Here is an 11862-nt window from a genome sequence, read left to right as displayed (position 1 = left end):
CATCTGTCTCAAGTGGTATCTCAAGGTAAATATATGTTATCTACAAGAGAGATTATAATCTTCATGGCTGGCCAAGATGCATCTCTGCACCTCTTTGCTAGTCCAGGACATATTTGTAGCTCAGGGTTGAACCTGGAGTCCTTGGTGGTCTCTGAGCTTGGTTTTCTTGATGACATTTCATGACCCAATTAGGTAACATCATCACTGCTAGAAGGGGAGTAGGGTTTTCTCTCTGTTTACACAGAAGTGGTTTGGGCAATCAATAAACTATCTATGCAGATAATCAAATAGCAAACAGCCTAATCAAGGAACTACTAAGAAGAAGGCCACGTTCCCACCAACGCTGACAGGATAAGCCACCCGTATAAAAATTCCCTTCTAGCACTGATGATATTACCTAGTTGGGTAATGAAACCTCTGTAAGTGAACAAGCAAGCTGTGAGCACCCTGACCTCATTTATTCTCCTTTTCTTCTGTCTCACCCCTTCCCCTCACGTTGTATGACATCACCTTTTCCTTTCAGACCTTCCTCAAATCCAGCCTTAACATTTATACAAAATCAAGCTGAGATGAAGGCTGCTTATTTTAAAACGCCGACTTCTGCAGTTTGGAATTCCTTCGTTTTTGCTTTGTAGGCCAGCGCTGTACCAACACGCATATTTTTCTAAAATGCTGCTCCCCTATTCTTGAAGGATTACATCATCTAGCAATTTAAAAGCAAAACCTCTTCCACTCACTCCCTGGCAATTATAAATTAAAAAGCAGATGAGGACTGCATCATAGGAACATAAAATAGCCAGCTAAGGACTACTTGCAAAGATTAATACTGAATATAAATGCCTCCTATCCTTACGAGATTTTTTTAAAATGCATTTTGAAGGAAATGCATTGTGAATTAACTGATCTGTGCTGCAAACACAATTATTTTCACTACCTAACAGGATAAAGAGTTGGAAGGGACCTGGGAGGTCTTCTAATCCAACCTCCTGCCCAAGCAGGAAATCCCTTCTTCAAAACCTCCAGTGTTGGAGCACTCACAACTTCTCACAATTATCCCACTAATTGTTCCAACTGTCAGAAAATTTCTCCTTCGTTCTAGATTGATTCTTTCTATCTTATTGCTTCTTGTCTCCCGCCTTCTGGTGCTTAGGTTGACCCCTTCTTCCTTGTGGCAGCCGCTCAAATTTTGGAACGCTGCTATCATGCCTCCCCTAGTCCTTCTTTTGATTAAATTAAACATAATGTTTGGGATATACTTTGCAGGGGCTTTCCCAACATGTTAACGTTTTCCCAATTGTGCTTTCTTGACTAGATGATTTCAAAGCATATATTTTAAAGGTGTCAAATAATTCTAGTTTATCCCTTTTCTAAAGCTAGTGAGTACTGCCTTTCTCTTTCACCTTGCCAACCCAAATCATCTTTCTTTCCTTTGCAAGTCCGCCAAATTTGAATTTAAAAGTTATTTTTTCCACTCCGTGATGATTAAGATAATATTTCACTGACCCAACATTAACATTAAAGTCAACGTTTAATGATGAACAGCTGTGTAGTGGGGAAACAAAACCATTTTTTTTTTACCAAAATGACTGTATCACCAGGAAAATTTACCTTTTCTTCTCCAACCAAGTAAATCTTATCGTGCGCCAAGGGACCTTTTAAAGGGAAAAGATACCAAACTCTGATCACATCCTGTGAGGCAGCTTGCGAGTTTAAAGGGCTTGGAGAACGACCTTTCCAGGGATGTAATTGCCCAGTTGGACATCCATTTAAGTTCTTGACTGCAAAGGGAGCCGTAGCGTCAGCTCTGTAAAGTGGCTGAATTCAGGGTGTTTACTCTGCAGCTTGATGTATTCCAAGGTTTTGACCTAGAAAAGGAAACAGGGAGGAAAAGCATCGTGAAAGTTGACATTGTTATGCATCTCTGCCTCATCCCTCCTAAAGGGTGTTTTTAAGGTCCAGTGATTCAGGCATGAATTTATTGTGTCAAATTAAGGGCTGTAGGTGAACTAAAGAGAGGTTGCAGTAGCAATTGCACTTAAACTTATATGCCGCTTCCCTGTGCTTTACGCAGCTTTCTCTAAGCGGTTTACAGAGTCAGCCTCTTGCCCCCAACAATCTGGGTCCTCATTTTACCCACCTCGGAAGAATGGAAAGTGGAATCAACTTCAGGATCGAACTTCTGGCAGTGGGCAGAGTCAGCCTGCAATACTGCATTCTGACCACTGCGCCACCACGGCGCCTTCCTCATCAACACACCCACACCCACACCAGGCCCTTATGTGGTGGTGGGCTTCCGTCTTACTGTGGTTTTGGTGTCCGCAAAGCCATGTTTCTGAGCCAGGTTCCACAGGTTGACGGCCAACTGGTTGAGTTTGTTGTTCCGCAGATCGGCGTGAGCCAAGAGGCTATTGAAGAAGCAGAGGGCCAGGTGACTTTGACGCTTTAGAGTCTGCCGATGATAAGAAAAGGGTCCGTTTAAGGGGCGGCTAAGCAGTACAGGTAGTCCTTGATTTACAAACACTGAGTGAGCAAAGTTACAGCGGCGCTGAAAAGTGACAAACGACAGATCTTCACACTTAAGAGGACTGGCAGCTTCCTCACAATCACGTGATCAACATTCAGGCATTTTGCAACCTGCCTGTATTTATTCCAGGTTCACTGTTTGCAATGTTCCCAGCTGGCTTCCGACAAATAACATCGATAGGTGAATCCAAACAGAATAGAGCTGGAAGGGACCTTGGAGGTCTTCTAGTCCAGCCCCCTGCTCAAGTTGGAGACTATATTATTTCAGACGACTTGTCCAGTCTCTTCTTAAAAACCACCCACCCACCAACCACTTCTGGAGGCAAGCTGTTCCACTGGTTTCTCCTTAATTCCAGGTTGCTTCTCTCCTTGATTAGTTTCCATCCATTGTTTCCTGTCCTGCCTTCTGGGGCTTTGGAAAATAAATTGACCCCCTCCTCTTTGTGGCAGCTTCTCAAATACTGATATACTGCTGTCATATCATATTAAGCCAGATTTGCTTAAGGACCACATGATTTATTTAACATAGTGGTTTGCTCAGCAACCATTGGCAAAAGTTGTCAGATCAGGGGTGCCTTGCCTAGCAATGGAAATTCTTAATCTCAATTGTGATTGTAAGTCAAGGACTAACCCTATGCAGAGTGGTGCAAATCACTGCAAACGACAGAGGATCCCTGCCCCCATTCAACCTACATTTGCCAACTAAGGCTAGCCCTACTGGAAAGGTTGGAGTTTCACTCTCAACTATTACACCACTGGTTTTAAAGAGGTTCACCGCAATCACAATTAAAGGTGTTTACTCTCTTCTTGTTTGGCTACAGTTATTTCACCCACGAACCAATCGTTGCCAAGAGCCAAATCGGGTGTATGTATAACATATGACTTTGGTGAGTATCCTAATGTGACACTATGGCATAGCAGGGCACAGGCTAACCAGTGTCCTTCAGACATTGGCTAATAAACTTCTACAATCTCTTTGCCATTGGGCAAACACTGAGTGACCAAAGTTCCCAAATCACTGAGTGACCAAAGTTACAGCGGTGCTCATCTCCATTACAAAGCCAAAGAGTCAGCGCTATCCGAAGACGTCTCCAGGGTCATGTGGCCAGCATGACTAAACACCGAAGGCGCACGGAGGAACGCTGTTCTCTTCCCACCAAAGGTGGTCCCTATTGGTCTACTTGCATTTTTACGTGCTTTCGAACTGCCAGGTTGGCAGAAGCTGGGACAAGTAACAGGAGCTCACTCCATTATGCGGCGCTAGGGATTCGAACCGCTGAACTGCTGACCTTTCTGATCAACAAGCTCAGCGTCCTTAGCCGCTGAGCCACAACGTCCCACGTCAAGGGTAAGAGAAGTCAAAGTGGAAAACAATGAGAAGGGATCGGTGGGTTGCCTGGTCTTGCTAAATTTGGGGGAAATGCCACGGCAAACTCAACTGAGCACCCATGTGGAAGACCAAGTCCTCCTCCTGAACTCTCCTTTTGTCAAAATGTACATTTCCCTGAATAAAGCTTGCAAAGAAAGCCAGGAACTTCTCGGCCGAGAGTTACCAGCCGTTTACTCATCCATGGAAAAACTATTTCTTGGAGAGGACTTGGTGAGGCGATCACGGTTGACCTGTCCCATCAATTAATGTGTTTCATCCTTCACTGGAACTCTCTTTAAACTCAGCCAGTCTTAACAGTCGCCCAGAGGGTGAGTTATAACTAGGGAAGCAGACGGAGAAAACAAATGCTGCCCAAGTGCAGTCAGCTGGATTGCTGCGGTGTGCTCTACACGGGACTGCCATTGAAGACCGTTTGGAAGGTAGAGCTGGTCCAGATGGCAGCAATGAAGGTCCAGGTAATCCTCGACTTAACGACCACAGCTGAGTCCAAGATTTCCATTGTTAAGGGAGACGGTTGTTTTGATAATGGCCATATCCAATCAATACTGTGCAAGCTGCATTGATTCCCATATAGTTTTCTGAGTGGAATTCTCCAAATTCAGAAATCTGTCCAAACACAGACCACCCGTTTATACCAGCCCCCTGGGCAACTTCTAGGTGTGTGGACTTCAATTCCCAGAATTCTCATCAGTGATTATGCTGGGCAGTGGAATTCTGGGATTTGAAATCTACACAACTGGATGTGGCCCTGGTTGTGAAACGCTGCCTTCTTAACAGCGGTGAGAGAAAGTCTGTGAATCCTTTAGAACAGGGGTCTCCAACCTTGGCAACTTTTAAGACTTGTGGACTTCAACTCCCAGAATTCCAGTTGGAGATCTGTCAGAATATATTCATGAACTGCAATGGAGCATGGTAACAAGGTCAGCCAATGAATAGGCGTAGCAATTAAGTCAGTCAATGAAGACTGTTTGGAAACTGAAACTAGAAGTAGCTTAGGCGTGGCTCTAATTAAGCTCTGCAGCTATGTTAAGCTCTGAGTCTGTCTATTGAAAATGAAACCGCTTCTCTCCTCTGCTGTGTGTCTTGCTTGCCTGCTGAACGAAAGTGAAACTGATGTCTGTTTCTGAGCTCCTGGATTGCCGCTCCGAACCTGTAACATGTCTGCTTCTGTTTGAGTTTGCTCCTTGTTGGAGAAATCTACAACTGGTTGGTAAAATTTACTTTATGTGTTTATAAAGAAGTTAAACGAAGCATCAGCCATCTGTGTTTACTTTTCTGGCGCTGCAATTTACGCTGCAATACTCCGAACAAGATCCCTGCTTTAGAACTCTCCGTATCCTGTACTACAGAGACCTACAACTTGGCTCAATCAAGTTTTACGGATAAGAGATTCTAATTAAACCACACAAAAAAAACTCAGGATTCCACGTCAGGCTAGAGAGGGACAAAAGCAGGAGAGAAAGGTTTATTTTCCAGTTACAAAGCTCCAACAGTTCATTCTCACCTCGTCTTTTCCAAGGTTCTTCAAATGCTCCAAGATTTGGCTGATCACCGTTTCACACAACCTGCTCGTTTCTGCCAAAAATTTGGTGTCTCCGCCATACAAGGTATCATTAGATTCAACTGGGGGGAGGGGAAAAGATTACATACGGAAAGGGAGGTCAATATGTATTTAGAAGGCTAACTATATAAAAAAATTAAATTTAGAATTTAGAAGGGTAACCAGTATCTAAAACAAAATAAAAATATGAAGTAAAGTTAACAATGGAGGAACCTTCTGCTGCCATCTCCCTGCTCTATCTTCCTCCCTCTCACCTTTGTCTATGTGATAGAGGTAGGTCTCTTGACCCATTGCAGAGAGAAGATGCACCACATTGGTGTAAATTTTGACTTTGTCATCGCTGTTATCTTCCCAAGTGTAATCCTGGATAACGTTGAGCAGCCCCCGCACGAGGAACAGCACACCTTGTTCAGGATGGTCCTGGGGAACAAAGGCGGATGAGACACTACCACGTATTGACCGATCGCTTTCCCTGAACCCTAATGTCTTAAAAGGATTTATATCGGAGGGCTTAAGACTAAGCCTTAGAATGCAACATAGAGGGAGGTGGGGCAAAATAGTCAGACACTGGGTTGAGTCACTGTCTGAATGGACATGCAGTTGCTCTCTTGAACGTCTTCCAGTAACAGCGTATAGCCCTTCCAAGGACATTCCAAGTAGGGCATCCTGTGTGCTCTCTGAGCTTGGTTGTTTCCTGCAGACATTTCATTACCCAACTAGATAACATCATCCGTCTTAGAAGGGATTGATGTTTTGGGGAGGAGGGGGAGGAGGAGGAGGAGGAGAACGACTGGGGTCCTTGATGCTCTCTGATCTTGATTGTTTTCTTGCAAATGTTTCCTTATCCAACTAGGTAACACCATTGGTGTATTGATGATGTTTCCTAGGTCGACTGGGTACCCCAGTTGGGTAATGAAACTCTGCAATGAAAACAAGCACGCTCAGAGAGCACCAGGGACCCTACAGTCCTCCTCCACCTCCTCCTCTTCATCTCCTCCTCCTCCTCCTGAGTTTTGCTTTCTGCTTATTACTGCAAAAGCGCAATCGGCCTTTACGTGGTGCAAAGCAGAATAACTCACAGTCAACATTTTAGAGGGCCATGAAAATTACAAAAAGCAGCCACTTTGGTGTAGTGGTTAAGGCACCAAGCAAAAAAGATGGGAGACTGAGAGTTCTAGTCTTATGTTAGGCACAGCTGGGCAACCTTGGGCTGCTCTCTCTCTCTCTCTCTCTCTCTCTCTCCCTCTCCCTCTCCCTTGGCCCTAGGAAGGAAGCAATGGCAAACCACTTCCCAAATATTGCCAAGAAAACTGCAGGGTTTTATCCAAGCAATTGCCAGGGGTCAAGATTGACTCAAAGTTGTTTTTGTTGTTGTTGTTTTGGTAAAGGTTCTGTTCCAGATGTTTTGGCTCAGCACCCTCTTTGCATTTGAAGAGCCGTATTTACTTCTTTTCTTTTTAACTTCAGTGAGGGAGCAAGAGAGAGAGACAGAGAAATTTTAATTCGTTTGATCTTTATCGGGTTGCTGATTTACGGCTGCCATAGAGAAGTGATTTGATTTGAAAGCCGTTTGCCTCTTTCCTTCTGTCTCCCACATTTTCAGCCCAAGGGGAGGAAAACTATCTGGTCTAAGCAAGGCCCAGCCTTCAGCTGGCAATTACTAACTGGTGTTACTAGCCTCCTTATCTTCTCCACTTACAGGAACGATTAACAAAGTTGAAAAGAAGTTGCAGAGGAATTCTAAGAGGTAGCCTTCCGAAGGCCGCAGCTTCCCGTCTATGCTGATCATCTTGGGTACCTCAGGAACCAGACTGATTCCCGCTCTGAAAAAGGCGTCAGCTATAAAGAGATCAAAGTTGAGGGGGGGGATTTCATTAGCAGATCAAACTTAGCTCGATCAACATGCCTGTTATTTAAAAATGGTTTGCCATCAAAAGCCCAATGAACTAAAACGAAAAGGAAATAAGGAAATATCTTGTGCTCATTAAATGAATGGATTGGGCTACTATACTTATATCTTAAATTTCAACCGCTCTTTTCCCAGAACACAAGATTTTATTCCTAAAGATTCTTAAGGCAAAAGTCACAGAATGTATGAATTTCAAGCCTTCTCTTCAGTTATTCTGGTTTTAAAAACATGCACTATCTAGTGTCTAGACTATAATCACACCAGAGGACAAATTCAATTTTACCACCAAGGGGGGGAAAAAAAAAAAAAACCTATCTAATCTAATTCGGTAAACAAACATATTTTGGGCTTCTAAAATTATACATCTCCCTTATTTTTTTTAAGTGTAGCTTTCATCAACTCACTTATCCCACCTCAGTTCACTTTAGGTGAAAAACAACAATTAGGGACAAACATATGTGTACATCAGAGTGAATAGCTTGCATGAAAGAGCTCAGTGTTTGTGTTATCGCTAAAGTCAAACAACACAATTTGCATTTTGAAGGCAGACGACTGACTCAAGTTGCTGCACGCAAAAGTATGTAATTAAGATCATCCTTTCATCCCAGGATAATTTCACTTTTTACATAAACCACAGAGCCTGTTTAGATCCAAAACTGATGGAAACTGTGGTAGTAGAACGTCAGTTGAGGACAAGCCTGGATCAAACCGTGATTGTCCACAAGGAAAGCCAAGACCAGCTGCATGCCAACTGAACCAAACCTGGACACTTGATAACCCTTTTTGAAAACCACTTGATCACTAAAAGTTGATCTTTCTCTTCCAATGTTACTCTGGCTGGATTTACCCTTGGTGCAAACTCAGTTGTTGTTTTTAACTTTCATCTGTTGAATGAACCAAATGGATGGATCCTCACAACTGAGTCATCCTTGAGGGTTGGAGAAGACCTTTCTACTGAAAGTTATGGACAGCCAGATCCTGGCAAAGCTATGTCTCCCTTTCAGTGTGTTTATAGATATGTGCAATAAGAGCAGCTAATCTAGCACTGTGTTGTCTAGCAATGATGATGTTACCTAAGGTAAGGAAAGGTCTACAACAAAATAGCAAAGCTCAGAGAGTACCAAGGACCTCAATGTCCTCCTCTTCTCTTCCACTCTGCAAACTCCATTCCCTTCTAGAACTGATGATGTTACCTAGTTGGGTAGTGAAACATCTGCAAGAAAACCACCAAGCTCAGAGAGCGCCAAGGACCAAACAGTTGCCCTGTTCCTCCTCTCCCTCTTCTTCCTCCTCCCTCCACAAACCCTTCTAGCATTGATGATGTTACCTAGTCGGGTAATGAAACATCTGCAAGAAAAGCAGCAAGCTCAGAGAGCACCAAGGGCCTCGCAATCCTCTTTCTCCTCTACTCTGCAAACCTCATTCCCTTCTAGCATTGATGATGTTACCTAGTTGGGTAATGAAACATCTACAAGATAATAACCAAACTCAGAGAGCACCAAGGACCCCTTGCAGTTCAACCCTGAGCTACAAATGGTCTTTTGCACCACTAGCAAATCTATTTAACAAGATATAATAGTGCAGTTGGCTACTGCAAATTGGGTAAGTGGTGTTCCTCCATGGGGATATCCTCCAAACAGATCAGCTTTGATTCCACACTCTCCCTAACCAGCAGAGCCACTGCTAGAAATTTCAACCTTGGCAGAATTCTGGGAGTTGTAGTCCACACACCTTCAAGTTGCAAAAGGTGGAAATGGAGACATTTTGCCTTGCATTTTTCTAGAGCCAATATCAAACCGGCCTATAAAACCAAATAACCAGGACTGGATTGCGAAACTCAAGATGACCCTGGACAGCATTGAAAAAAGATGATACAATTCAGAATCCTCTTTCCAAAGAACATCTATTCTTTCCAGAGCTAATTCTTATTGTCTTCAGAACTATTTTCAGTCCTCCCAACCTCCTCCAGAGAGAGGGCAAGTGAAGATTCGGAGCAAACAAACGCACCCACGAATTATCGGGGAGGGAACAACAACAACAGCAATGAAGCCATCACAGCTGGCGGGTGCTGAAAAGTGACTTCATGCTGGCTTGTCTACAAATAAATACAAAATGTCCCCCCCTGACTAAACCTATTGTTTTGAAAATGTGCCTGGATGGTACAGTCAGCGTTACTTTAAACCCTTCTGTTCTCATGATGCCCACCAAATGATGCCTAAACAAAAGGAAAGCCACAGCTTTGCAGGAAAGGGCTTAGTCAGTGTATCACATCAACTTGTTTGTCTTTACAGCTGGAATTTGCTCGTAAAGTGCTAAAGTGCGCAATGCTGACAATATTTGTTATTGGTCTGAATAGGGCAGGATCCAATTCTCCTTTGCAAAGGACAGGAACCATCTAAATTATGCACAAAATCCTGGGGCCTTGCAACTTTCTCCTTCTCTGTCCATCCCTCATCACAACACACAACCCTGATTCTAAGAGAGAGAACTAATCTTTTTTTCTTTTTTTTAATATTTAACTGAAATCTTTTGTTTTGCTTCCAAGTATTCCAACCCTCACCGGTTTGGAGTGTTGTTTTCTACAGAAAACAAACCCTGCTTTGTCCATTCTTTGAATTTCTCCGCTTCAGACAAGATAAAGGGGATAATTTTACTTTTGGGTTGTTTCCTATAATATTTGCAGGTTTATTATTTCCCCTCCTCCCTGGTTTTGCAGCTTTTTTTCTTCTTCAAAAGAATCAATGGGGGAGAGAAACAAGATAGGCTGTTACAAAGAAAGATGTTTTGCACTGCTTCTGATTGGACAATAGCGTGAGAAAATTTAGAAGGAGTAGAGAAACTTTAATTGAGGAAATGCCGATTTCTCTCTCTTCTTTATCTGTCTGCAAGGGACACGGTTTTGTGTTTTTAACAAAATGCAGTCCTGTTCATTTTTCCTTCCCTTCGTTTCTCATTATTTTCATTTTTTGCTTTTTCACACAGCCTTATAAAACGAATAAAAAATGTTCCAACGGCAAAATGCAGTCATAATTAATCATTCGTTCGGTTGCGTTCTTCTCAAGAAAAGCACAAAAGAAGGCACAAGCCTTCACATCTTTGTGAATCCGAACACGGGCTCATTGCTATTGCTATCTAGTAGTCCTTGACTTGCAGTTATAATCAGGACCAGAATTTCTGTTCCTAAGCAAGACCGTTGTAAATGAGTCCTGCAGTCATTAAGCAAACCCGACTTTTCCTAACGACTTTGCTTGTCGGGGAAGCCAGCTGGGAAGATTGCAAACAGTGATCCCATGACCCTGGGACACCAACAAACCATTGTAAAAAGATGTCGGTTGCCTAAGCATCCAAATTTTGATCAGGTGACTAAAAATGGTCCTAAGTGGGGGAGAAGCAGTCCTAAGTCACTTTTTTTCAGTGCCCTTGTAACTTCAAATGATCGCTAAACGAATCCTTGTTAAGTCGAGGACTACTCGTATAGTAGAACTGTTTTTCACCCACCTATTCCCTCTGTAAATTGTCTCTCTTCTGCCAAGGACCAAACCATGGGAAGCAGAGTCCCTTCTCAAGCTCTTTACAGGGGAAGAGTTAGAAATTTGAGCAACTCTCTTTGGTTTTGCCTCTCTAATCTCTGAAATCAACAACAACAACAATAACAACATCGCCTTAGAAAATTGTGCAGAGCTTATTGCTCTTGCAGTTTTACCTTGTGAAAGGCACTGATTAGCCAAGGCAACTTGTCCAGAGTGCAGGTACAAATTGAGACGGGTAAAAATGCCGGTCAGCGATGGGATCGTTATGAAGCAGAAGGCGACACAAGCCTGGAATTAGGAAAGATCAATCACAGCCAGGTTTCTTAGATTCAGACTTTTAATATTTAACGTTCACCGCATTAACCATATTTTAAAAAATATTTATTAAGCTTATGCACCGCCCACCTTACTCCGCACTCTTCATTTTGCCTATGATGCCTTATGTTTAATGTAATAAATATACAGTATAATGTAATGTAGGCCAAACAAGAAACCTGTTGATGAAGTTTTCGCAAGTCTTTTAAAAGGTGGATTCAGTCCAGTGGTGGGATTCACATTTTTTGACTACCGGTTCTGTGGGCGTGGCTTGGTGGGCGTGGCAGGGTAAGGATACTGCAGAATCCCCATTCCCTCCCCACCCCCCTAACCTGCTTTCCAGTTCCGTTCTCCTGTGCAGGGCAACCCAAGGAGACCCAGCTGGTCAGCTGGGACTCAATGGGAAGCAGAGAATAGATGGGGTTGGCAGGGCCAGTCAGAGGTGGGATTTGCCAGTTCTCCAAACTACTCAAAATTTTTGCTAGCAGTTCTCCAGAACCGGTCAGAACCTGCTGAATACCACCTCTGATCCAGTCATTGGAGAAGATGTCAATCAGACTGAGATCTTTTTACTTACAAGGAATCATCAAGCCAAGATTGAGGGCTAACTCTCAATCACCGATTGTTCCATGTC

General features: G+C 43.2%; 1 protein-coding gene across 3 annotated transcripts in view; it reads right to left on the bottom strand.

Moving 5' to 3' along the window:
* Positions 1-1509: 1509 nt before the first annotated feature.
* The window catches only part of VPS35L (VPS35 endosomal protein sorting factor like), a 47043-nt gene continuing 36690 nt past the window's right edge, over positions 1510-11862 (bottom strand). For 2 of the 3 annotated variants that reach the window (XM_087942128.1, XM_087942130.1), the window contains exons 26-31: positions 11087-11201; positions 7174-7313; positions 5729-5894; positions 5418-5536; positions 2303-2449; positions 1510-1865 (exon numbers count right to left, since the gene is read on the bottom strand). In XM_087942128.1, coding sequence (XP_087798254.1) covers positions 1767-1865; positions 2303-2449; positions 5418-5536; positions 5729-5894; positions 7174-7313; positions 11087-11201 — 786 coding nt within the window. In that variant the 3' untranslated portion in view covers positions 1510-1766. The remainder of the gene's footprint in view (positions 1866-2302; positions 2450-5417; positions 5537-5728; positions 5895-7173; positions 7314-11086; positions 11202-11862) is intronic. The other variant, XM_087942129.1, reaches the window with a different exon arrangement.

The sequence above is a fragment of the Notechis scutatus genome, chromosome 12 (genome assembly GCF_049901735.1).
Source record: "Notechis scutatus isolate UNSWTSFEM ecotype Mainland chromosome 12, rNotScu1.2, whole genome shotgun sequence".
NCBI classification, from domain to species: domain Eukaryota; kingdom Metazoa; phylum Chordata; class Lepidosauria; order Squamata; family Elapidae; genus Notechis; species Notechis scutatus.
The sequence above is the reverse complement of the archived record's forward strand: the minus strand, read 5'-3'. Positions and strand labels throughout refer to the sequence as shown.